Below are 26,569 nucleotides of genomic sequence, written 5' to 3' on the forward strand. Positions count from 1 at the left end.
ATCAAGAGTCAGGATGCTCAACTGACTGAGCCACCTGGTGCCCCTCACCTAATTTAAAGTGTACAACTTAAGGGTGCCTGGGTGGCTCAGTTGGTTAAGCATCCAACTTTGGCTCAGGTCATGATCTCGAGGTTCGTGAGTCGGAGCCCCACATCGGGCTCTGTGCTGACAGCTCAGAGCCTGGAGCCTGCTTCAGATTCTGTGTCTCCCTCTCTCTCTGCCCCTCTCCTGCTCACGCTCTCTCTCTGAAATAAACATTAAAAAAAAATTTTTTTTTTAAAATGTATAATTCAGTGAATGTTCATGATATGGATAGAGTTGGGTAATTATCATTCAATTTGAGTTTTCAAATTTTCACCATCTCAAAAAGAAGCCCCGTGTCCTTTTTTGTTATCACCACCCCCCATCCATTACCCCAGCCCTTGGCAACCACTAATCTTTCTGTCCCTATGGATTTCCCTATTCTGGACATTTTGTTTGGATGGAATTGTAGAATATGTGGCCTTTGGTGCCTGGCTTCTTTCACTCGGCATTATGTTTTCAAGATTCCTCCGTGTTCCAGCATGGACTAGTACTTCCTCTTTTTTTGTTTGTGGATGCATTCATCTGTTGATGGGCATTTGGACCGGTCCTCCTTTCTGGCTACCGTGAGCAGGGCCGCAGTGAACATTCACGGACAAGTTTTTGTGTGGACATATGTTGTCATTTCTCTTGGGTGTATGCCAAGGAGTGGAATTGCGGGGTCATATGGTAACTGTGTAGTGTTTTGTGGAACCGTAGACTGTTTCCAAAGTGGCTGCATCACTTCACAGGCCCAGTCGGCCCAGTCGTGCGCAGTGCGGAGGGAAGCAGGGACTCTGGCACTGGCTGGCCGGGGCCCGGGAGGGAGTTTCACAGAGGGGAAGGTCCCTGAGCGCATCTGTGTGCCAACCAGAATGGCGCAGGAGAGGGTGGGCACGGTGATACTGGGAAGAGGGGCACCCACTGCGGGAGCTGCGTTCTGCAGAGGTAAGAGGGAGGCGAGCAGGAGGTGAGGAAGGGCACAGGGTGCCCGCAGGGTGGGAGTTCATAGGGTGGTGGCAGGGTAGGGGAGAGCCCGCCCGACGGTGCCTGTTTTCTCCTTGAGAACAGGAGACCAGGAGGTGGGAAGTGTTCGAAGTCTAAGCCATCAGTGTAGCGGGGAGCCACAGCAGAATCCCCAGCCGGCATCATGCTCACGGGAGAGCTGTGGCCGTTGATCTCAAGTGAGACCAGTGGGCACCACGTGCGTCAGTGTGCAGACAGGGAGAGGGTGGCTGGTTGGGTTGAACCAGGGCAGAGGCTCTTCTGAGACGGTGAGAAGGAGGGAAAGGCAGGGAGAGAGCTGTGGGCGTTCACAGAATTATTACCGTGTCCAGGGTGGTAAGAAGGGAAGTGAGGGCGTGGTCGGGGGTATCGGCCGTGATGAAGCAGCGGGGCCACGCACTGGAGGTCGTGATGAGCTCGGTGAGAGGGGACCCAGTGGATCGTCGGGCTGTCATCTTGAAAGAAGTCCTCCTGGGGGTGGTGGGAGGGAGGCAGACACCTGCAGTTGGGGTTTCTGAGCTCCAGCTGGTGCCGTGGTCTGGGGAGGGAGCGTGGCCGGGCACAGAAGCAGGTTGCTGGGTGGGGGGTGAGCCTGAGGGAAGCCGTTCCGGACCCTCTTGCTGCCCCCAGTTGTGTGTATCACCCCAGCCTCCACTTGCTGGGCCTTCTTTCATTTCCTACAGTGGAACAGTTTCAAGCTGTATTTGCTGGAAGCCTAGGACCTGAGACAGCACAGCTGGCAGTAAAAAAACCTTGGTAATGGAATTTCCAGAACGAGTTTGGGCCTGAGAACGTGCTCTCCTTGGGAGGTGGTGGGCTGGTTGGTTGGAGGCCTGCTCTGTTTCTTGCTCCCGTGGGAAGGCCCCACATAGGCTGACCTTGGAAGGAGAAGAAAGAGGGGACCTGGCATACCTCTCACCCGGCTTCGCCGGGGCTCTCATCTTGAAATAAGCCCTCCTGGGCATTCTGCGAAGGTTGGCAAATCGGAGGGCACAGCCAGGAGGCTCTGGATGACTAGGAAAGGCTCTTCCTTGTGAGGAAAGGCTCCCCTTTCCTAGAGGGAGGGCCTGCAGCTGGCCTCCTGGAGTTCCCCCACTTACCTGTGCCTGGACCTCAGGCTGGGTCCTTGCTCCTGACCTGACGTTGACGGGAGAGCTTCTCAATATAAGCCCGGAGCTCGGCACCTCCAAGGACACATATTTCAGTCCTTTGGGATCTCTTCCCGTGGCCCCCAAGATGTATTGGTGTATTGTACCGTCACCTCCCAGTTTACGTGCAAGTACATGCGATTTTAGAATAAACACGTTTATATATACACACGTACATACACATACTCATTCTAAAATAACGCGGCTTCCGTTATCTGCTGAAACATTTGGGACTTCATCCCGATGATAGACGGTTACCAATGAGCAACTGAACTTGCTCAATTATGACCTAAGGCAGGATACAAGGATACGCCAACACCTACCTCCCCCATCACCACGTGACCCGTCTCCTTCAGGAGCCCTGGACTTCCCCTCTGGACCTGGGGCTTCCCCTGAAAGGAAGCAGGCCTAAAAAATCTGGGATAGCATGGCCTGGAGGCCTCTGGATGAAGATACGGCAGAAGGCATTGCCTTTGCCCCTAAAATGACGTCACCAGCCATCCTGGAAACGTCCAACAGGTCCCCCTCCGCCACTCACCTCCCAGGAGAGGCCCCTCAGTAGCAGCTGTAGTAAAGGAGTCCAGAGCCTGGCTGATGGCGGCCAGGCCTGTGCACTGGAGAGTTTCCATTTGGAGAGAATCGCCTGAGGGCCTGCATAGAATGTGGCTCAGTTGGACATAATCAACTGTTTGTGTTGCATGAAGAACCTTTCTAATATATATTTCTGCCAACTTACTGTTTTGAAGAGAAGGAGGTATGGGTGAAACGGCAATGTATTTTTGTCTTCCAGCAACATATGTTTTCCTCTTTTCTTGATTTCTTCTACAGAAATTTGATTTGATTGTAGTTCTTTAAAATTAGCCACCACTTTTCAGAAATACAAACATCTCATAAATTGAGAGACAGGAGTAATTTGGCAAGGGGGCAGAGAGCCAGAAAGTTCCCGTTGCCAATTTGTCTGCCCCAAGCGGTGCCTGGTTTCCCGGCCAAGGCAGAGCTGAAGACAGCCCGCCAAACCTCTCATGGTGTGGATGGGGAAACCGAGGGCCACGGGGGAGGGACCTGCCCAGCCCACTTCCTGATCTGACGGCTGAGCCTGCCCGCCCATCGCTCTCCAGGAGGAGGCTCTCAGAGACCCACGGGGCGCCCCATCCGGGGCAAGAACTCTCTGTCAGGGCCAGAAACGATGCACAAAACGGAGCAGGAGCGTTGCTGCAAGTGCTGTCTTTGACCCCTGGGGTGTGGTGGGACCCATAGTCACAGAGGGATTTGAAACGTATTTCCCAGGTTGTTATATCACAGGTCTTTGTCCTTACCAGTTAGCCAGGATGGGCAGGTAGGGGTTTGGTAACTCTTGCCTGGGGAGAGGACTGTGGGCATGGGGCTGGACCAGACCCAGGAATCCTGGGGCTTCCACTTCTGACAGAGCAGGGCTGAGGGTGTGATGGGGATGGTGTGTGGGGTGAGAATCCTTTCAGGCTGGGAGTCGCCTGGGGGATGGTGGGGTCCGTTCCCTTTAGGGCCGTGTGCGGAAGTTTCTCCTCTGTTCTCACATCCATGTGGGAGGTGGCCTGGCTTCCGGGAAGCCCTCTGCCCAGAGGTAGGATGTGAACATCCTGCTTGCTCTGTAAGCTCAGACTAGATGGGAAGCCCAGGGACGTATAGATGGGAGTATGGGAGGGAAGTTTCCTTGCTGAGTGGCCCCCGGGGGGGCAGAAGTGGGGCCCTGGGATGGCCTAAGGTAACAGAGCCTCCTGGTTAAGAGCCACACGGAGCTGGGCTCTTATTCTAGTTCTGTCGCTTACTTGCTGGGTGACTGGGCAAGTTTCTTAACCATTCTGAGCCTGTTTCCTCATCCATGAAATGGGTCTAATATTTGCATCTGCCTTACAAGGTTGTTGTAAAGGTGAAATATGTCAATATAAGTGGCTGTTATATAAGATACTGTTGTTAATCCCAGGGAGAATAGGACTTTGCAAAGGGTGGAATGTAGGGAAGTGTGTTTCAGCTCACTAAACGTCACCACTGTCCCTGCACAGAACAGGTTGTGTCTTGAGGGAGAGAGCTCTCTGTTGCTAGAGGCATCCAAGCAAAAGTTAAGAGCCCCCTGACTAGGGATGTTGTTGAGGGATTGAAGCCTCAGACTGGGTCAGGCCTGGTGAACTTGAAAGGTCTGTGCGGTCCATCATTGTGGGCAGGAGGGGCGAATTGGATGGTAGTGCCTCGCAGCCCAGCCCTGTGCCGTGCAGATCATTCATTCCGGAGCCTGCATCCCTCGTGTGAGGCACTGAGATCTGGGGGCCACACAGGGCAGGGGATGCCAGATTTCGAGGGGCTGCAGTAGCTTTGGCAGGAGAGGATTAGTGGCTGCTGACTCGTGCTCAGGAGATCTTCGAGGAGATGCCCCAAGAAGTCATCTCGGAACAGGGGGAGGTGGGGAAGCTGGTGGAGTTTAGTTGCATAGAAGCATGGCTGCTCCTGCTCAAGTGGAGAACGTCTGATAGATTTATAAAAATAGTTCCTTCGTTCACCACCTTGTGTTCACAGCTGCCTTCCCGGGGTCTGGAGCACTGCTGGTATGTAGAAGGCACTCAATAGATACGTGTGGAATGAGTGAAGGAATTCATTAAGGATTGCCTACTATTTTCCAGGCACTGTAGTAGGTGCGCTGGTCTGACTGCTCTATAGAGCTGACCCCAGGGTGTGGGCTGGGGGGGGCTGCACACGTGTTTCATTGGCCCCTGTGATTATTGCCTTCATCTAATAACACATTTGTGGGGCTTGGCCAAGGTTGCATTTTTAATGTTTTTGTTTCCCAGGCCAACAGCTGATTATTTTTACAGGACTATTTTGACGCAGGCAAAAAAAAAAAAAATTAGATTAAAAACAGAGCGTTTATTCCTGTGCCCTATCCTGGCTCGTTTATGGTCAGCAGACATGAACTGCGTCCCTGGTGGACGTGCCCACGTGCTTTAAAGCTGACATAATAGCACGCTGTGTGGGAGTGGGAACAGGCACCCATGTGCAGGATCATTAACCTTTACAGGTAGGAATCTCCCCGCCTTGTCGGGGGGGGGGGGGGGGGGGGGGGAGGTGTTAAAGGCCAATCTGTGTGATGGCGCTTTGGGGTGGAATTCTGTGCCCGAGGCAGTGTGTGTGCGTATGTATCGCAATGCCTTTCCTGCCTCCCCCTACCCCCTTTAAGCTCTGGAGGCCTTGGTGAAATGAAACGTTAGGTGGAACCCCAGGAGCTCCCCACAACACAGTACAAGCGGATCCGCTTTGCCCGAAATGGACCTGGGCCCCCTTGCTCGGCGTCCGACCACCCGCCCGCGCACTTCCCTGCTGGAATCCCAGGGCTCCCCGAGGCCCTCGAGGAAGGGTCCGCACCCGTGTAGTCACACACGTTCGCGGTCACAGATGCTCGCCTGTCCCGGGCTGTGTACTCACGCCTCTTCTCTCTCCCCCCTCTCTGCTCCCGCTTGCTGCGTTGCCCGGCTCAGGCGGGCCTCATCCGCACCGATAGCACCGACTACTTCATAGAGCCCCTGGAGTGGGGGCAGCAGGAGAAGGAGGCCAGCGGGAGGACACACGTGGTGTACCGCCGGGAAGTCGACCAGCAGGAGTGGGCGGAGCCTGGAGGGGACCTTCACAATGAAGGTAGGCACTGGGCGGGTCCCTGAGCTCCGCCTCCGTCCACGTCCCGCGCGGTCAAGTCCGGGCCTCAGCCTTCTCCTCCGCGAGGTGGGACTGGACCGTGTATACCAGCCGAGAAACCCCAGTGGGGCTTAGGGACCATTACAGCTGGCGGGTGAGCTACTCGAGCCCCCCTGAACTGTGGCCCTAGGGACTCCGGAGGTCTCTGAGGGGCTCCACATTGCTTTGGAAGGCTGTCTTCCCTGCCCAGCAGAAGGTGCAATGGTTGCAGTTAGCTCTTCCCCCTAAAAATTCACTCAGCCCGTGGGAGCCACAGGAAGTGGCTTAGGAAGCCACTTAGGGCTTAAGGAAGCTTAAGGAAGTTCTTAGGGCGTTTGTAGGGAGACTTCCAGGTATCAGGGCACCAGAGGTAGGTTTGTGTCCCAGAGCCCATTTTTATTTTTATTTTATTTATTTTTTCTTTTTTGAGAGAGAGAGAGGGAGAGAGAGAGGGCGCTTGCGTGAGCAGGGGAGGGGCAGAGAGAGAGGGAGAGAGAGAATCCCAAGCAGGCTCCATGCTGTCAGTGTGGCGTCCTATGCGTGGATCAGTCTCACGACCGTGAGATCATGGCCTGAGCCGAAGTCAAGAGTCGGATGCTCGACTGACTGAGCCACCCAGGTGCCCCCAGGAGACCATTTTTTCTCCAAATGTTTATTTTTGAGAGAGAGAGAGAGAGCAGGGGAGGGGCAGAGAGAGAGGGAGACACAGAATCCGAAGCAGGCTCCAGGCTCCGAGCCGTCAGCACAGAGCCCGATGCGGGGCTCGAACCCACGAACCATGAGATAATGACCCGAGCTGAAGTCAGTCACCCAACCAACTGAACCACCACCCATGGACCCCCCCCCCCCAACAGAGCATTTTTAAATCCTGCCTCCAACACTGTCTGCTGTGAGACCCTAACCAATTGACTAAAATCTCTGAACCTATTTTTCTAATCTGTAGAGTAGGGATGCTTATTATTGATCTCTTAAGATTTGGGTGTATTAGCGATAGTGGGTATAAAAATTCCATCATGGAGCTTGGCACGCAGCAGGTGTTTGGTGAACGATTGTTCTTACTACAGTATTGTTCTTAGGGTAACCAGTGACACGTTAGGGTGAGAGCCCCTGAGAGCAGGGGTGTCCTGGCACCCTGGCTGTCGGCACAGGAGCCCGCATACCACCAGTACTCGGGGCCCATGCTTGCGTGAATGAACCAGTGGATGCTACGCGTGCTAGTCTTGGGCCCATGGCCAGCTTCATTGTCCAACTTAGCTTTGTCCCAAAGCCCCCTTTGGCCAGGAGGACGTGAGAAGGCTTTGGGTGGAAATCTGGCCGTGAGTGGACCACACCCTCCTGCCAGGGCCCCGGTGGGGTTGGGCATAGCGTGAAGGAATGCGTGGAAACCAGTTGTCCCCACATACACTACCTCCTTTGAAGTACCAGCTGCTCTCCTGGTGCCCCTCTTGAGAGAAGCCACGGCACCAGAGGCTGAGCTGAGTGGTGGAGGGCTCTGCAGGCCTGGGGTGGGGGCACGGGAGGGGGGGGCAGGGACTTGGTGGAGTCTCGGTGGGGGGGGGGGGGGGCTGGGGTGAATCTCAAGGGCAGAGTGGGACGGCACCGTGCCTTCTACTGTAGCTGGGAAGAAGGACAAGTCTCACTGGGCTCCACTTTACCTGAGGCCAGCTCTGAATCAAAAAGCATAAATCTCCCCTTTTGGGGAGACCCTGGAGAAGTGCTGCTCCATGGCCATGGGCCTGGAACCAGCCACACTGCCTGCCGCCACGGTCAGTGGCAGGGAAACTCAAACCGCTGCGCTCGCGGAGTTGGCGTTCAGGCCCAGGAAGGCTGCCGGGGCTTGCGTCATCAGGCTTCTCAGCTGAACGTCATGGGCCCATGGGTGATGCCATGCCTCAGGCCCATGCGTGTCTTTCCTTAGAAAGACAGGTGGCAATGGAGGGCGTTTTGGAAACCTGGGACGCTCACTCACTGTTCTTTCAAGACCAGCGGTGGGTCTGAGCCCGGTGAGTAGGTTAGCATTTCTAGGTGTGTCTGTCGCCGTTTATCATTCGTGATCAGGACAGAAGGTTTCACTTCAGGGGTGGGTATACTTCTTGGCACAGAGCAATGCCTCAGAGGCCTAGGCCAGCCGGTCGGAACCTGCTTAGCTGCCAGCAAGTGGGCTTTTGAGAAGTCTGCCTCAGGCCAAGCACCTTCCTCCACCTCTGTCTGCCTCCATGCTGCCCAAGTGTCAGCCCAGCTCAGGTGTCCCCTCTCTTGGACCCTCGAGCGCTCCGGATTTCTCCCAGGACTTCTTCTTGTCCCAAATAGGCTGGGGGGTTGGGGGGAGGCAGTTCCTGGAGGACAGATACCGAGTCTTTGTTCCTTCACATGAGCTCTGCTACTCCCCAGGATATGTCTGGCTTTCCTCAAGCGAGGAGAGGAGGTGTCAGAAGACCCATCAGATTGGTTTTCGAGCTGAGCTGTGGCCTGTGGAAGGGCTTCAGGCACCTGGGCTCCACTGGAGAAGTATCTGACATTTGCCAATGAACTTGGGGGCACACTAAACTTCAGAGTCTGGAGGTAGAAATTCCCTTGGCTGGATCTCCAGGTCTAGCTGGTCCCCACCCAACCCCTCAGAGACTCCCCCATGGACACTGCCTGGGCCTCAGGGGCTGTGTCCTGGATGCTGCTGTGCTCCTAATGCTGCCCTTTCCCTCCTCAACCCATGGTCCCGCTCTCAATAACCCCTTACCACCCTACAGGTCCTGCCCGAGGAGGGAACAGTCTGCCTCGGGGCCATGTGCACCTGTGGCCAGAGTTCCAGCTCTGTGGCAAGGGAGGGGGGGGGCAGGCATCAGACAGCAGGGCGGCCCATCCTTTCAGGGGAAGCCTGCCAGGCTGGGGCTTGGGGCTAGTGCTGCTGCTTTTGTTTTGTTTTGTTTTTATTTATTTTAATTTTTTTTAAACGTTTATTCATTTTTTGAGAGACAGCGCGAGTGGGGGAGTTGCGGAGAGAGAGACACAAAATCCAAAGCAGGCTCCAGGCTCTGAGCTGTCAGCACAGAGCCTGATGTGGGGCTTGAACCCACAAACCATGACATCATGACCTGATCCGAAGTCGGACGCTCAACCGACTGAACCACCCAGGCGCCCCAGCGTTTTTTTTTTTTTTTTTTTTAAGTTTATTTTTATTTACTTTGAGAGAGAGACAGGGAGTGATTGGGGAGGGGAAGACAGAGAGGGAGACAGAATCCCAAGCCAGCTCTGTGATATCAACGTGAACATGGGGTTCGAACTCACAAACTACGAGATCATGACCTGAGCCGAAGTCAAGAATCAGATGCTAACCGACTGAGCCACCCAGGTGCCCCGTCTTTTTTTGTTGTTTTAACTTGAGATAAAAGCCATCATTTATATCATTTTCAAGTATACATTTCAGTGGATTTTTACTATGGTTACAGTGTTGTGCACCCATCACCACTATCTGATTCCAGAACGTTTCTGTCGCTCCCCTAGAAAGCCCTGTGGCCCATTGATTAGCAGTCACTCCCCTTTTCCCCCTCTCCAACCCCCTGGCGACCGCCAGCCTACCTTCTGCCTCTATGGATGTGCCTCAGGATGGCTCACGTAAACGGCATCACGCAGGCCTTCTGGGACTGGCTTCTCTCGCCCCGCATGTGAGGTTCAGCCGCGTGTGGCTCGTGGCATTACTTCACCCCTTCTGGTGGCAGGGTGGTCTTCCACTGCACGAATGCACCACATTTTGTTTATCCCTTCGCCTCTGGGTCGGCGTGGGTCGTTTCCGGTTTTCGGTTATTAGGATAACGCCGCTGTGAACGTTCACGGACGAGTTGTTGTGTGGATGTATGTTTTCAGTTCCCTTGGGTATGTAACTGGGAGTGGAGTTGCTGGGTCCTGTGGAAACGCCGTACTTGTCTTTTGGGGAACTGCCAAACTGCTTTGCAAGAGCGGCTGCACCATTTCACATTCTCGTGGGGCGTCTTGGGTGGGCTTCTGGAAAACCCCCCCGGGGGCCTGCCGCCCCCACCCTCCCCTCTTGGAAGGTTACCTGTTTCTGGCCTGAGAGACAGAAGAGGGTGTGGGGGGCACCTCTCCAGGGCCTATGGTTGACGTCAGTAGGCCCTGCCCAGTGCTCCTCACTGTTTTTGCTGGGAGGGAAATCCGGGCGGGCCCTGATAGGGCGTGATCACGTGAGGGTGGGAGCCCTGGGTTTCCATTCTGGGCTTCTGCCATTAACTTTCTGTGTGACCTGGGATGAGTCAGGTGACCTCCCCGAGCCTCCCTTTGACAGGCCTGTGGCTGGGAGAGCCGTGAGGGGTCACGTCCACCTTTCACTTGCAGCCTGTCAACCTGTGGGCACTGCTCACATGTTGGGAGTGGCCGCTATTTAGTCTCCCTGCTCCGTGGAGAGAGCGCTTGCTCCTTCTCCTCCCCTCCTGGGGGGTCTCCTTCCCCTGTCCCAGGCATTTGCCTCTGGGCTCTGTACTCACCATTGGGCTCAGGCACCAGGCCGCCGGGAGTGCTTGTGTCAGGCCTAGTGAGGGCAACACCGGCCCGGGCCCGGCTCCCCAGGCTGTGCATCACTCGGAGGGCTGGCCGCGCGTTTCTGGTTTCTCCACTCAGCCAGCGCGCACACGCTTTTCCAGCCCTTCAGTCTAGTGCTTTCCTTCCTTAGAGCCCCGAACCAAAGGGAAGAGAAAAAGAAACCATAGCAGGGTCCCGTGGCTCCCTGTTGCCCTGTCCTCAGATTTCAGTTCCTGAAGTATCCATATCGATAGAGGCTTAGAGGCAGATCTTGGGTCTCTGCCAAGGTACCTGTTGAATCGTCCCCAAGGGTCACGCATACTGTGGATGGTTTCACCCCACACTTGCTCGCAGTGGGTTTTGCTAATACAGTTCCCACTGCTGGGGACCCTCTGTTCCCCGTGTTCCAACAGGTTGTCTCCCGCGCCCCGTCTGGCCCAGCTTAGGTGTCCCCTCCTCCAGAAGCCTCTGTCAACCCCCCAGTCCTGGTTTGGGTCTTGGTGTGGAAGCCTTCCCTCGTCAGTCCTCCTGTAGGCCTTGAAGTCACTGTACTGTTACCATCTGGTTCTTTCTCTGTCACCCAGGGGAGGCAGTGGGTTCAAGGGCGGGGCTCCCACCTTTCCCACTCACCTACCATCCACCCACCAAGTAAGTATGAGGCCCCTCCTGCAGTCATTCCCCTTGATACATGCTGGGGACGTATTGGTGGCATTTTCCTATCCTTAGTTCCTGTCCCACTCTCTGGAGGGTTCTCGCATAACTGGATATTCTCAGAAATTAATGGTATGGGGCACCTGGGTGGCTCAGTTGGTTAAGCATCCACCTCTTGGTTTTGGCTGAGGTCATGATCTCATGGTTCGTGAGTTTGAGCCGCACTGACAGGGAGGAGCCTGCTTGGGATTCTCCCTCTCCCCCACTGCACCACTCAGTCTCTCTCTCTCAAAAGAAAAGAAAAGAAAAGAAAAGAAAAGAAAAGAAAAGAAAAGAAAAGTTAATGGTACAAGTGTCAGAACTTCAGGGTAGAATGGAGGGGAATCATGAAATGTTAAGGCTTTGGAGTCTTCTCAAGAGACCCCAGCCTCTTATCTGACTTTCTTAGTGTGGGGGAGGAAAAAGAATTTTCCCTTTACCCTTCTAGGTTCTGGCTGAGGCACCCTGTAATAAAAGACAGACTAACAAAGATAAAGCAATCAGAAGTTTAACTACATGGATACCTTCTGTGTATGTGGGAGAGACTCAGGAAAATTGAGTAACTCCCCCAAATGGTCCAAGCCACCACCCTAACATCAGCTAAAGACAAAAGAAAATGTTGGTGGGTGGGAAGGAGCGGTGAGTTGATGGGAGGTTACCAGGAAAACCCAGCAAACAGGGGCAAGGTTGTTATGTGGATTTAAGTCATTTCCCTCTCTTTTGATAAAGAGTTTCCAGAGATTTAGAGTCATCCTTCTTCCTGGTGCAGGGAAGTAATCTCCCCCTTATGAACGGAGATTTCCCTTAAAGGGTCACTTCTCAATTTCCAGAGCTTTTCCCGTGTCTGCTGTTTCTTAAGAATAATCAGCCTGGGGCGCCTGGGTGGTGCAGTCGGTTAAGCGTCCGACTTCAGCCAGGTCACGATCTCGCGGTCCGTGAGTTTGAGCCCCGTGTCGGGCTCTGGGCTGATGGCTCAGAGCCTGGAGCCTGTTTCCGATTCTGTGTCTCCCTCTCTCTCTGCCCCTCCCCCGTTCATGCTCTGTCTCTCTCTATCCCAAAAATAAATAAACGTTGAAAAAAAAAATTAAAAAAAAAAAAAAGAATAATCAGCCTGAAATAATCCTCACACCACAGAGACGTATTTTGGGGTGGCAAATTCTGCTCCCCTTCATTGGTTTTTCCCACCGGGTCCTCATGAACCCTCAACTCCACCGCCCCAACAAATGTTGCTGCAGTTTATTCAGACTATGGTGCAAATGACTGATAACGACTTAAGGTGCTACCTTTCTAAGTAGCAGCACCGATGGTGACGCTTCAAAGCCTGGTGTCTTGATTCAGACAGACCTGGACAAGCTACTCTGGACCTCAGTTTGTTAGCCTGTATATTGGGGGCAGTAACCTGAGAGTTGTAAGAATTGGATTGGATTGGATTAGACTGGAGGTCAGCAAACTAAGGCCCACCATGGGAAATTAATTTTTTTTTAAGTTTATTTATTTTGAGAGAGAGACAGAGAGAGAGAGAGAGAGGGAATGCACACAGGTACGTGTGGGGGAGGGTCAGAGAGAGAAGGGGACAGAGAATCTCAGGCAGGCTCCCCACTGTCAGCACAGAGTCCTGCCTGGGGCTTGGACTCACAAACCCTGAGATCATGGCCTGAGCCGAAATCAAGAGTTGGATGCTTAACCGACTGAGCCACCCAGCACCGGAAATTAAGTTTTACTGGGACAAAGACACACTGGTCTGCTTTGATATTATCTGTGGCTACTTTTATGCCAAACTGAATAGCTGACTGAGACTGTAGGACCCATAAAGCGTAAAATATTCACTATCTGGTCCTTTATAGGAAAAGTATGACAACGCTTAGATTATATAAGTTCATAGCTCCTAGTTAAATGCATCTTTTGCTTTTTGCCGAAAGGCAAAGCAGTGGTGGTGAAATTTTGGGGGGCTGGCGATGATGGAGAGAGGGACTTGAGGGGACATATCCAGGGGTTCCTAAAATGCCCTGCATGGGCTACAGTAACACCAGGATTATTTTCCTTTACTGAGAAGTTCCCACCTACTGCCCTGTTTGATTTAAAAAATTTTTTTAATGTTTACTTATTTTTGAGAGACGGAGAGAGAGACAGAGCACGAGCAGGGGAGGGGTGGAGAGAGAGGGAGACGCAGAACCCGAAGCAGGCCCCAGGCTCTGAGCTGTCCGCACAGAGCCCGACGCGGGGCTCCAACTCACGAACCTCGAGATCATGACCCGGGCCGAAGTCGGACACTTAACCGACTGGGTCACCCAGACGCCCCCCCACGTTTGATTTTTACAGCAACCTTCTGGGTGAGAGATCAAGGAGGGCTCATCCTGTGTCACGGGAGGAGTGAAGGGGCAGGGCTGGGTCACGCGGGGAAGATAGGGCTGAGTGGGACCTGGGACCTAGGCCTGCGAGTCCAGGAGAGGTCCCCCTTCTCCGTGTTCCTCGCCTCAAAGCCTCAGCCGTGGCCTAGCTCCTGGAAAAGGGCTTGTGCCCCCGAGGTGGCAGGTGTGGGAGGAACCCTCACGCTGAGTCGGCTTCTTACAGAGGCAGGAAGAGGGCACACGTGACGGGGCACAGCGGGCTGGCGGGCGGCCTCTGGGCGACAGCTTCTCCTGCGGCTCTGACCTCTGTCTCTCTTCCCATCCCGGTTGGCAGCCTTTGGCCCGGGCGACCTCCCCAACCTGCTGGGCCTGGTGGGCAACCAGCTGGGCGACGGGGAGCGGAAGCGGCGGCATGCCAAGGCGGGCAGCTACAGCATCGAGGTGCTGCTCGCGGTGGATGACTCCGTGGTGCGCTTCCACGGCAAGGAGCACGTGCAGAACTACGTCCTTACCCTCATGAACATCGTGAGTGTCCTCACGTCCCAAAACGGGGCGGAGGGGGGGGGGGATGGCCACCAGTGTTGCTCAGGACATGATTTCTCTCGGGCCTGGTGTTGTCTGATGGATGCACTGCTCGCTCCCTAGCCCAGCAGTGACCCAAGCCTGAGCTGGCCTGACACCCGCCCCGGGCTGAGAGGCCCGTAGGCCATCGGCGCCGGCCCCTGGCAACCCGGGGCCTGGGGCCAGTGGGTTCAGGGCTGGGACACATTCAGAGCCTGAGGCAGGCGTGGCCAGGGGCTTTGCTTGCCCAGGAGTCGAGGGGCCTTCCCTGGGACTCCCCTTCTGGAGAAAATGCCCGATCCCAGGCCGGGAAGATTGGCCAAGGAGCCTTCAATCTGCTGGTGGGGGGGCCAGATCCCAGGTCCCGAAGGGGGCCTTTGTTTGGTGCACAGGGAACAGAAAGGTGGTTGTGCAGATTGACGTCTTCACCTGCCTCGGTAAGAGTTTCCGGAGACTGAATCATCCCCCGCTTTTGGTACAGCTACGAAATACCCTCACAGGCGGACATTTCCCTCATACATGTAAATGTCTCCCACGAAAGGGTAACTTCCGCTGGGGTTTTCGGAGCTTCTCATATGCCTGCAGTTTCTTAAAAATAACCGTCTTATGGGGCGCCTGGGTGGCTCAGTGGGTTAAGCGTCCGACTTCGGCTCAGGTCATGATCTCGCGGTCCGTGGGTTCGAGCCCCGCGTCAGGCTCTGTGCTGATGTCTCAGAGTTTGGAGCCTGTTTCAGATTCTGTGTCTCCCTCTTTCTCTGACCCTCCCCTGTTCATGCTCTCTCTCTCTCTCTGTCTCAAAAATAAATAAATGTTAAAAAAAATAAAAAAAAAATAAGCTGCTTATGGGGCTCCTGGGTGGCTCAGTCGGTTAAGCGGCCGACTCTTGCTTTCGGCTCAGGTCGTGATCTCACGGGTTCGTGAGTTTCAAGCCCCACATTGGGCTCTGTGCTCACAGCTCGGAGCCTGCTTGGGATCCTCTGTCTCCCGCTCTCTGCCCCTCCCCCACGCACACTTGCTCTCTCTCAAAAATAGATACATGTTCAAAAAATAATCGGTATGCCAAAGAGGCATCTCTTGGGGCGCCCACACCGGCCCGCCTTCATTGTTCTTGGAGCTGTACTGTCTGTGTGTGTGTAGAAGTGGTCCTTCGTCTAAGCCTCTGAAGGGGTGGGTTGGGGTCTTGTCTTATACTTTTTTTGAGCCCCAGCTGAACACAGCACAGTCCCGGACCCCTAACGGGTGATGGGTATGTATGGAGTGGGTGAGTGGGTCGTTGAAGAAGCAGGGGACAGAAAGGTAGCAGGTTTGTGTCCATAATACGGGTGTAAAGAAAAGGGGGGTGGGGCTAGAAGTCAGATCCAATTACACTGAGCCCCAGGGAGGGGGGGACTGCGCCCCCGGCCTCCTCTTTGTTGGGATATGAATTCTTCTGTCCCTTAAGGAGCCTGACGTGTGGGACTCTTAAGAGCAAAGGCTACCACGTTGGGCTGTTTGTGAGGCAGGGCAGGTGATTATGAATATGGACACACCCACCTCCCTGGAGCCCTTGACCACCCGCCCAGACTCGGTAGATGGTTAGCCCAACCTGAGGCCACACAGCCCAGTACTGATCCCATCAGTGGGAAAGCAGGGTTGGCCCCTGGAGCCAGCAGGTGGGGGCAGGGGAACGCTTAGGAAGCCCTCAGGTGCTGGGAGCCTGGGTCTTGGGTCCAGAGCGGGGGCTGAAGACCCCAGGAGTGTGAGCCTGTGAACCAGACCCCATTCACAGCCCCAGAGTCCTTCCGTTTGCTAAAGGATACTTTTCAGGAAAAGGTCAAATCCTGACGCTCATACAGAAATAAAAGCGGGCAAGTGTGAAAGATTTTAGTTTACTCACTCATCAGGGAGGGAACCAGGCAAGTGTTAACCACCCTTTCAGAAGAGAACCCTTCTGAAAGAAGGACCATTCTGAAAGAATGGAAACATTTACGATCAGGGATTTTGAAATGAATGTGCAAACAGAACGAAATTGGCTTTTTCACGGGGTAGAAGAGATTCGTGCATCTATAGACACTTTGCATTGTTATCAAGTATCCGGTTCTCAGTTGTAACGTAGCTTCTGTGGAATCAGATTCAGATAAGGCGAAAAGTGTCTTTTGGACACATAGTTTCAAGCAAGGTACACGTTATAATTATTCTCCGGGCTTGAGGCCTGGCCAGGGTCCCAGGTAGGAAGCCCTTCCCGGGGATGGCAGGGAGTCTGGTGGCCCGTCCGACTTATGGGCTGCGTCTTTGTTCCTGAAGCTAGAAGGCTAGCAACCTCACTGGGGACACACCCCTGGATTCTGGCTGTGTGACCATCCTAAGCAACTAAGTGGTGGGGCCTCCCCCACCTCCCCCAAGAGCTGGCCTCGCCACTGTCTCTCCCTTTCTAGATTCTGGCCTGGGAATAGGGGTGAGGAGAGAAGGCCTGGGCGGGAGTGGTGGAGGGTTGGGAGTCTGGGGAAGACCAAAGGCTCTCTTTCATGGTCTGTGGCCTCCCATCTGGGTGCCTCCAGTGAGCATTCTGTTGCTTTCTTTCTCCTTAAATGTGCGTTGGTTGGACTAAAGTGTGAGCAGGTCAGCAGGATCTGGAAGGGTGGGACAGGCTTCCCGGAGCCCTGCTTCCCAGCTGGCCTCACTCTCCAGTGTTGATGGTCGTGCGTTCATTGGTTCACAGCCAGGTGCGTCCCCCGTGCTGGGCATTGGGCATGATGGGAGTGGATGTTAGTCCGGTAGGGTGCTCGCTCGCTCTCTCTCTCTCTCTCTCTCTCTCTCACCTCCCTATTTGTCCTCTTGGTGATATAAGCCAATAGGAGCCAGGCTTTTTCTCTCCATGGCAGGAAACAGGCCCATTGGGCCACCCCAGGCCCCATACTTCCTGCTCCCAGGACACAAAGGCAAAGGAATCCCCCCGATGTTTCTAGGGAAGGCTGGCCTGGGTCAATCAGGTGGCTGTCCTTGACTAATTGCTATGACTGGAGGGTTGGCTTGGGTCCCCAGGTGGAGCCCAACACCTTGCATGGGGGCGAGGTGGAACAGAATCTCTTCCTAGATAGTGGGGAAGCCAAGCATGCAGACAAAAAATGGCTTCTATAGTGGAGGGCTCAGAGGAGTAGAAAATGGGGTCCCTGCCCTCAGAGCCTTTACCTTGCTGTGTGTCCCCAGACAACTGCAAATAACATCCCCTTGTAAGTCATTACCGTCATTGAGCAAGCACTGGGAGCCAGACTCCTTGTAAATGTGACTTCATTTACTCCAGTCTCCCGACTACCCCGTGAGAGGTCTGGCTATCCTGTCTCCATCTGTTCAAGCCACAGGCCTGGGGTCTGAGGCCTGCTCTGTCACTTTGGAGCCAACCCTCTTCACATGGCCTCTGCATAGAGGTCTGAAGCCTCATGCCTGGTAGTGCTGTCTCTGGCTGGTGACCCAGATGTCAGGGAGGAAAGACAACTTTCCCTCTATCCTCCTAGTTTCAGTTCCAGGGGCTTGCAATTTAAACTGATGAAAGATCATCATGTACAATACGTGTATTTGTGGGGATGCTTAGTGATGAGTCGCTCAAAGGGGTGATTTGAATTTGTAACTTATATACCTAAGGGGAAAGAGAGTTGGCAAAAGGCTTGTACGGTTAGGACAAATAGGCTTATTTAGGAAAGACAAGTAGGTTTTTAGGAGAACAAATGGGAAATAACGTTTGCGGTTACACTTGTTTATACTTTCTGTCCTTTTTTATGGTGATGAAGTTGCCCAGGAGAGGAGGGGGAAAGTTAGAAAGTGATGGGGAGGGTCTACAGGAGCTTGTTCCCCAAGAAGAATTGGGGGGCTTGATGAACCATACAAGGCGGATGGTTCGCCATAGGGGGATCTTCTGGGAGGTTGCGTTCTGATGTCGCAGGTGCGGAGGGCAGCCAGCGAGAGCTCTGGCCCACGTTGGTGAGTGGATGGGTGGCCAACCACCTCTCCTCCTGGGGGACCGGCAGCTCATCCTGTCCATTGTGTGGGAACTTTATTTGGCTGGGATGCTTGAAGCTCAAAGCACTAATTTCCTGAGGGATTTCACGCAGCCAGTATAAAGGGTGTCCCTTTGCTGTCCCCTTAAAGTGCCTGCCGGCCTGTGACCATTTCTGATCCTGATTTGCGGGGCCGGGGCTGGCCTAGCAGGATCAGGGAGAGATCCGATTCCCGGGATGTATGGTCCTATTGTGCTAACCCTGGAGGAGGGGGAGAAGCCGTTAGTGAAACCCTCAGAACCATCTGATGGGGCCCTGCTCACTGGCAGCTCTCAGGGTATCCTGCCTCTCAGTTTTCCTTTGCATTAACCTGGGGATGTGCTATAAATATTTATGCAACTGCACATGGTGGCAAGGACTCCCCCCCCCTTCCCTCCCTCACATGCTCGTGGGCCCTTGAGGGACTTTATTTGCCCGTGCCTCAGTTTACCCATCTGCACCAGGTCACTCTCCTTAAAGCGTCTTCAAGCCTCAGGATTAGGGAACCATTTGAGAGCTTTGAAACATAAAGAGCAGTTTTGTTCAGCATTTGGTGAGTGCCTAGTGTGACAGACCTCATTCTAGAAGCTTTGGTCTGGCGGCCAAAACAAGCCTCAGACCACGGAGTAGTTTGGGAACCGTTGAGGCCAGTGCTGAAGGAGCTTAGAGGAGGCAGCCGTCCCTGTGGACTGGAGGGAGAGGCTTGAGGTTTGGAGCTGAACCAGCCTGGGGGGAAAGGGTTTGGTGAGGTGGATCATCGTCGTATGGCGGGATTGTAGACGTAGGAATGAGGGGGCAGCCAGGCCTGCGGAGACCTCTCAGGAGTTTAGCTGTGGCGGGAAGGTCCCTCGGGCGACAGCATGGGCTCTGGCATGGAGAGGAGGGGTGAAGAACATTGCCTGATGGTGGCACTGGCTTGGATTTGGGGGGAGGAGAAGACGGAGCCTGAGCCTCCTCGAGCCTTCTTGAATATCACAGTATCGTTCCAGCACCTACCACATGTCCGGCACGGGGCTGAGAACTTCACAGACAGGCTCTGTGAATCCTCACAGTGGCCTTACGCCAGTGACATTCCTTTGACCGCTGTGGCTCTGAGAAGCCAAGCGACTTGGCTCGGGATAGTAAGTGGCAGAGTTAGGATTCGAACCCAGATCTGTCTGATTCCAAAATTCATGCGCCCCCTCCCCCTCCCACTGTGGTAGAACCAGGGGCGAAACAGCTCTGAGGAGGAGGGAGAAGGAAGATCGTAGCCTCCACCCCCCGGCCTCTTCCCGAAATGGGTCTCCGTAGCTGAGCCAGGATCCTGAAGCTTCACCCCCGGGCCTGCTTCCTGCTCTCGGCTCCTGGCTGTGGCCAGGCTTGCCAGCCAGGGGCATGGAGAGAATCAGGCACTGTCACCGAATGTCTGCGGTGAGGACTCTCTGGGACAGGGGGATGCAGGCATCCTCAGAGGGCCCAGAGCCAGAGCAGAGAGAGGGCAAGGAGACAGGCCCCTTTATCGGTCCTCACTGAGCCGTTCCACAGCCGGATGCCTCTTTCTTGGCAGTCCTAGGCTCCCTGCCCACCCTGCTCTCACCCCATCTGGCCAGGCTGATGCCACAAAGGTGTTGGGCGTGGTTGCCGTAGAGATGTTGGCCGGTGCCTCTCAGAGAGTCCTACCCACTCTGACCTGCTTCCGGGCCCCTTCCTGAAGCCTCTCCGATGCTCTGCTGGAAGAGCTTGGTGCCCCTTCGAGGCCCAGGAGATTTGGGTACAGATGACTGTCAGACCAGGGCCTTGGTGGCCTCAGCCTGGGAGGGTGGCGGCGTTCTCTTGGCACATAACTGTGTTAAATATTCATCATAAAGGCCAGTTTGGAACGCCACAAAAACACTGCTTTCGTGCTGACGGAGAGTGTTGCTTTGCCAGACGTTTTCCGTTCGGGCATATGTGAGCCTCCGAGCAGCTCATCCTCTCTGCTCGTTGGAAGGACACAAATCCTCCTCCTCCCTCTCTTTTTAGGCCTTTCTCTTGTCTTGTCTCACCCTAAAATGCTTTCCACTGCTTTTTAGGGCAATCTGAGGCTCCCCACAACTAGGAGCAGAATCTACTTACTTTGAGGTAGTGGTTCTTAATAGGCAAGTTTGCTTCCCAGGGGGCACTGGGGAAGGTTTGGAGATATTTTTGGTTTATCGCAGCCGGAGGGGATGGGATGCTACTGGCTGTCTTGAAGGAGGAGCCGGGGATGCTGCTAAACATCCTCCAGTGCACAGGACTCCCCGCAGCCAAGGTGACCCTTGTGGCAGGGAGTCCTGCCCTGAGGTATTAGCTCCAGTCGCCATATTGCTTTTTGAAAGCAAGCCCCCTTGGGCAGAGAACAATGCTTAACACAGAGGCGTGAATACTGGGATTCCTGGCAGGAGAGACACAATAACAATGAGGACAAATACCCTTCCTGGTAATGAAAGATTTATGGTCGACAGAGCACTTTCATACCAGGCATCTCGGTCGCCATATTGAAGGTCACGTTCCTGAAATCCCGTATTCCTGGGCTGACCTAATGGACCTCTCGTCGGCTCCCCAAGTGGGAAGTAGAAGTTCTGAACCAAGAGAGGCCACTGATCGAGCACATATGTGTTCCAAGCCCTGTTCCAAATGCTTGACATTTGCCTCACCTTCTGTCCTCAGGCCTCTCTGCAAGGTTTATCAGTTCACACTCAGATGGGAGAGTCGGGCTCAGCGAGGTGAGGTCACGGCAGTTGGGGTCTTTCTGGGCGTCCACGGTGCCTCTCTTTGCACTCAGACAGGCCGACCTGGGGCATAAAGGCGGCTGCATTATGGAGACAGGTTGTGGGGGATAAATGCTGGGGACTCGTGAGCCGCTCCCTGGCCCGGACTCAGTGTCCCAACCTGAGGGAAGCCGAGGCCCAGCTCTGGCTACTGCATAGGCCAGCTGGGGGGGTGGGCAGGGATCCTGGGCTGCAGGCCGCACAGTGTTACTGGGGTACACCCCCAGAAAGTGCACACATGCACAGATGGAGTGCATGTTTCCACGCACATGCGTGTACATGCACACACAGCCACCCATATGTGTAACTCGGCTGTGTGCACGTAGATGCATGTACCACACCAGACCAGGTGTGCCCACGCGGAGGAGGTCACACACTACGTGTGAACACATCACTTGCCACGTTTCATCAAAACTGAACCCATCGATTGTCAGATGCTCTGTTACTTTACGCACTTAAGAAACAGAAAAAGTGCTACCCGTTAAACCCCGACGTGGTGTTTTCGTATCACTTAGAATTTTTATTTGTGCTCGTCGGAAGAACTCTTTCAACCTGATGGAGGCTTAGATTTTCGTCGTGTGTTACTCACGTGCGCACGTAGATACGATGGTGTGAAAAAGTCCGGTATTCCCATCACTTCTTCCATTCCGAGTGTTACTTGTCAGAGTCGCTTTCAGCCACAGAGCCATCCGCGTCCGTGTTTTCTGCACGGCATTGGCTCCTGTGCCGTCTGGAGCCTGGGTGACGCTGCGGGAGCCCCCCCCCCACCCCCCGCCCTTGCCTCTGGATTTTCTCCAAGCCAGAACCTGTTCTGTGACTTTGATGTGGGTGCCTTCTTGATTTTACTGCAAGGTGGCAACGGAGGTTTTCTTTTTTTTTTTTTTATTTAAAAAAAAATTTTTTTTTAACGTTTATTTATTTTTGAGACAGAGAGAGACAGAGCATGAACAGGGGAGGGGCAGAAAGAGAGGGAGACACAGAATCGGAAGCAGGCTCCAGGCTCTGAGCCATCAGCCCAGAGCCCGACGCGGGGCTCGACGCGGGGCTCGACGCGGGGCTCGAACCCGCGGACCGCGAGATCGTGACCTGAGCTGAAGTCGGACGCTTAACCGACTGAGCCACCCAGGCGCCCCTGGAAGTTTTCAGACAACCAGGACTCCCATTCCTTTCTCAACCTGTAAATGGCCTGCTGCCAGCAATGTCAGGGCGTTGCAGTGTCCTGTGAAGCCACCAGGAGTCACGTGAGAGTCTCGCTTGCATGGACAGCGGTGACAGCACACTGTCACCGCCACCTGGCCCCCTGTGACGGTCAACGGGGAAAGGAGAACATCTCAGACGCGTGCCACGTGGTGCTGGTTGGAGCGTCTGGTCTGCAGAGTTGCCTCGTGCTCTCGATGAGAGGGGTCGGAGCTGGGGAGACACGGGGCTAGTTCCAGGGCCTGGGACTAGAAAGGGCAGGAGAGGTGACTGTTGGCCAGGCCGCACCTTCAAGCAGGGCCACCCCCGTTCTGTTCAGGTTCAGAGGCCGGAAGCGACCAGGGAGGGCACGTGAGCAGAGACTGCTTCCTTTCCCGTGGCCGCCGTGCTCACGCAGGCTCGGCCGTCACTGTGGGCCTGCTTGTCTCCCGGCGAGACGGGGGGGTAATGACTCCTTGGAGCTCCTTCGAGGAACAGTTGGCCGTCACAACTGGAGCAGAGAACGTCCAAGGCGAGCCTCCCGTGTTGCCAGAAAGTAAGGAAGTGCCCAACACACAAAAACAAAACAAAACAAAACAAAGAACCCCAGAAGCCAACAAGAAGGGTGTGTTAAAGGGACACAGGAGCCAACTGAAGGAAAGAGCTCCCGGGGGCCAAAGCTGGGACAATTTGAGCGACCAGGTTAATGTCGCGTTGAAGTATAACCCAGAGTATAAAAACACACAGCCATGGGTTCATACTGATAAATAAGCGACAGAATAAATGAACAGCTGGGAAAAGGATTCCGAATAATTGACGTAGGCATTCTGCCCTCAAGGAGGTGGATTCTAACTCCCACTCCTGAAGCTCAGGCTGTGCCCGGTGACTTTGTCCTGAAGTGCACAGCACGGGGGCCGGGAAGGAGAGAGTATGTTACGCAGGAGAAACCTGGCAAGCGCTGTCCCAGCAGGCCCTAGACGTCAGCATTGTCGGTGACGGGTCGTGCTGGCGGCGGGTGCCCTTGACATCGCGTGGGGAAGATGGCCCTTCACTCCTGTGGCCTTCCTCCCCCCCAGGCCCGTACTGCGCATCTAATCATGAGACAAACATCAGCCATACCCGAAGTGAAGGATGGTCTGCAAAATACCCCACTGGTATTCCTCGAAACTGCTTAGGTCATCAAAACCCAGGAAAGTCTCTGGAACTGTCAGGAAGGGCAAACAGTCTGGAGCAGCCCAAGGAGGTATGGCAGCTAGACGTAACCTTCTTCTCTTTTCAACTGATATATATTTTTGATTTTAGAATAGTTTCAGATTTACAGAACAGCTGCAAGCCTAGTCCAGAGAGTTCCCGAGGGCCCCACTTTGTTCAACATCTGCCATTACCATGGTACATTCGTCACAACTACTGAGCCAATACTGATGCGTTATTGTTAATGAAAGCCCGTATTTGTTTCAGATTCCCCCTATTTGCCCCTAAGGTCCTTTGTTTTTGCTCTAAGACCGCATCCAGGGCACCAGGTTATGGCATGCAGGCTGTGGCTGCATCAGCCTTTAGGTAGCAGTCACTGCCCTCTCCTGTTTGAGCATGGGGTGGGCTTGAGACCCTGGGGTCATGCTTTCTCAGCACGGCCCCTCCCTGTTTGAGACCTGCCTGAACCTGGCTGCCAGGCTGGTGGATAGGCTGCTCCAGAACTCCTTGGGAGCAGTGTTCCCTAGCATTGTGGGAACTTGGGGCTGGCTGGGGGGCCATTCTCTGCTGGACCCCTGTCCCCGCACTGCCAAGGAGAAGCCCATTTTGGCCTGGTCCAGAAGGGAAGGCTGCCAGCTGCACCCCCCCCCCACCACCATGGGCTCCCCAGGGGCCTAGCTCTCCCCGCCAGCCGCAGTGGAGCCCCAGGCATTTCTGCTGTCGGTACCTGGGGTCTGATCCTCCCTTTGGGCCGGAACACAGATCTAGAGTTCCCAACCCCCTTCCCTTCTTCCTGCTCCCTGGGTTTGGCCACAAGGCCCCCGGGAGGCCTGGCCATGCAGGGTTACAGCAAAACAGAGAAGGGGCTCTCGCAACGACTCCCTGGCTGGCCGTGTTGCTGTTTACTGGATGTGGAAACCCGCTTCGCTTATCTTCTCTCCTAGGCCACAGAAAGCCCACTCCAGCCAGCCTGCCACAGGAGCTGGTTCTGGAAAAACAGCTGTGTGGAGTGGCTCAGAGTCACAAAGCATCAGAGTTTAAATCTGAGCCTTCCCACTTTCCAGCTGGGTGGCCTTGGGCAAGTTACTTAACCGCTCTGAGCCTTGGATTTCTCACCCGTGAGACAGGAATAATTCCTCTCTCCGTAGGCTGGTGTGAGGTTGTATGCAAGCCCTCACATGGTGCCCGGCACGTAGTAGGTGTTCAGGGAATAGCGGCTCTTTCTCCAACCCTCGTGGTCTCTAGCTTCTGTTACATTATCACGGACCTTCTCCCTTCTGCTGTTCTGTGCCCCCTTGACCAGAGAGAGTCCTGACGTTTGCTTGATTTTCTAGTATATGCCCAGTGGCCGTCCCAAGCCAATATCTGATGTGGAGCCCTACCCTGGGGTCTTGGCAGGGGATGTTGACCTTGGCTGAGGTGGGGAAGAAGGACACCAGACATAGCCTTCTTTTCTGCCCTGTGGGCGTCTCTTGATGTATCCCGCTGGGACCCACAGCCGCGGGAAGCAGTTCCAGGTCTCCCCAGAGCTGGCGCACGGGCCTGACCTTTGGCATTGGGAGGGTGGAGGCCGACAGCCAGTTCTTGAGCGCACAGCCAGATTAGAGCCTGCCAGGGGGCCGCCCGCGCGAGGGCCGGGGTCCTGGGCCTCTCAGGAGGCTGCACCTCTTGGCTGTGGCTCCCCCTCCTGGCTGTGGCTCCAGCACCAGCTCACGGCTGTGGCTGGGACCTGTGTGCCAGGGCACTTCTGCAGCCCTGTCCAGCCCCCTCCTTGGCCTGTGGGAAGGGTCAGGACAGCTTCAGCTGAATCAGAGCCCCACTCAAGGGCTGGGGGTGATGGGGGTGTGTGCAGATGAGGGTGCCGGGGCACCCCAGATGGACCCCACTAGGGGATGTGGAATGGCAGGGCCAACCCCACCTTTTTTGTTTTTAAGTTTATTTTGAGAGAGAGGGAGAGGGAGCGCATGAGCAGGGGAGGGGCAGAGAGAGGGAGAGAGAGAGAATCCCAAGCAGGCTCCACACTGTCAGTCCAAGGCCCGATGTAGGGCTCGAACTCGTGAACCGTGAGATCATGACCTGAGCTGAAATCGGGAATCCGATGCTTAACCGACCGAGCTACCCAGGGCCCCCCTCCTTTTTTTAATGAGGGAATAAGGGTGTGAAATAGAATTACTTTATTTTTATCTCCTTATTTAGCATAAGAAAAGACTAGACTTGCTCATTGCTGAACCCTGCTGCTCTCAGAGCTTCAGAACTGTTCACCCACTCTTACACCCTGGGCCACCTGTTGGGGATCACTTTCCACCTTACTTTCCTGCAGACCTGCAGACAGTGGGGTCTGGGTGGCTCCGTTTCTGTTTCCTTGATTGACAATGGCTTCTTTCATCGTGGTTCTTAAAAGCTGGTTTGCTGGGCCCAGGATTGTGGGTTGACGGTTTCTTTATCTTGGGACTTTGGTGCTATTACTTCAGCGTCTCCTCTGGTCACTGCTGACAACCTACCCCTAACTAGATGGATGGTCCTTCCTTGGCAAGTGGCCTGTCGTCTCTCTCACCGCCTGGAAGGTTTTCTATTTGACTGACGTGAGCACGGAGAGAAGCCCCCTGAGAGACCGTGGCCGCCATCTCTCCTGGGGAAAGGAGCAGATACGCCCCGTGGGACTTCCAGAGAGAGACTTGAGGCCAGTGGAGGAGGCGGACGGGAAGGTTCAGTGGGGCTCACGGCGCCCAGAACTTTCTAACGGGCTAGCACACACGTTGCTGGAAGTGTGGGAGCGTGGGCTGGGAAGAGATTCCCATCGCGTGGGGGGCTGGCCTCAGCTGCCCTGATTACCACCGGCCTGGGGCTCTCTCGATGGTTCCGCATGACTCCTGCCTTTCTCTCCCCTGCCCTGAACCTCTGCCCATCTCCTCCGAAAGGCCCGTGACCTTCTCCAGCGGGACGCGTTCTGGGTCCTCCAGCAAGTCCTCCCTGACCCCTCCCTCCCACATGTACACCACCTTCCTTTCCCCCAGCTCCTGGGGTCTAGATACACCCGTCCCTGAAGCATTTGGTCGCCAGATTATTTCAGAGTGCTGTGCTGAGTGGGGTCTCTCCGGATGGTGCGTCCCCCTTCTGCTTGCTCAGTACTGCATTTAGGCCAGTTACCCGGAGTGGGAGGTGGCATCGGAAGGCCCCGCTCAACCCCCACCAGTGATGGACACTCAGGCTCTGATCCTACTTTTTGTTCAGAGAGGCAGCAGCCTCCTCCCCAGTCCCACCGCGAAGACTTCCCCGTGTCCTGGGCCGGAGATGCCAGCCATTGGAGCGGGCATCACTGGGGGCTCCAGCCAATGGCTGGAGATGCCAGCCATTGGAGCAGGCGTCACTGGGGGCTTTGGTGGGTGGCT

At 54.8% G+C, this 26,569-nt stretch overlaps 1 protein-coding gene across 2 annotated transcripts in view; it reads left to right on the forward strand.

Moving 5' to 3' along the window:
• ADAMTS14 (ADAM metallopeptidase with thrombospondin type 1 motif 14) overlaps positions 1-26,569 on the forward strand; it is an 82,391-nt gene that overhangs the window by 17,813 nt on the left and 38,009 nt on the right. For both annotated transcript variants that reach the window (XM_086679905.1, XM_086679904.1), the window contains 2 exons: positions 5,717-5,873; positions 13,809-13,999. In XM_086679905.1, coding sequence (XP_086536031.1) covers positions 5,717-5,873; positions 13,809-13,999 — 348 coding nt within the window. The remainder of the gene's footprint in view (positions 1-5,716; positions 5,874-13,808; positions 14,000-26,569) is intronic.

The sequence above is a fragment of the Puma concolor genome, chromosome D2 (genome assembly GCF_028749965.1).
Source record: "Puma concolor isolate L17-30 chromosome D2, mPumCon1.1.hap2, whole genome shotgun sequence".
In the NCBI taxonomy this organism is placed as follows: domain Eukaryota; kingdom Metazoa; phylum Chordata; class Mammalia; order Carnivora; family Felidae; genus Puma; species Puma concolor.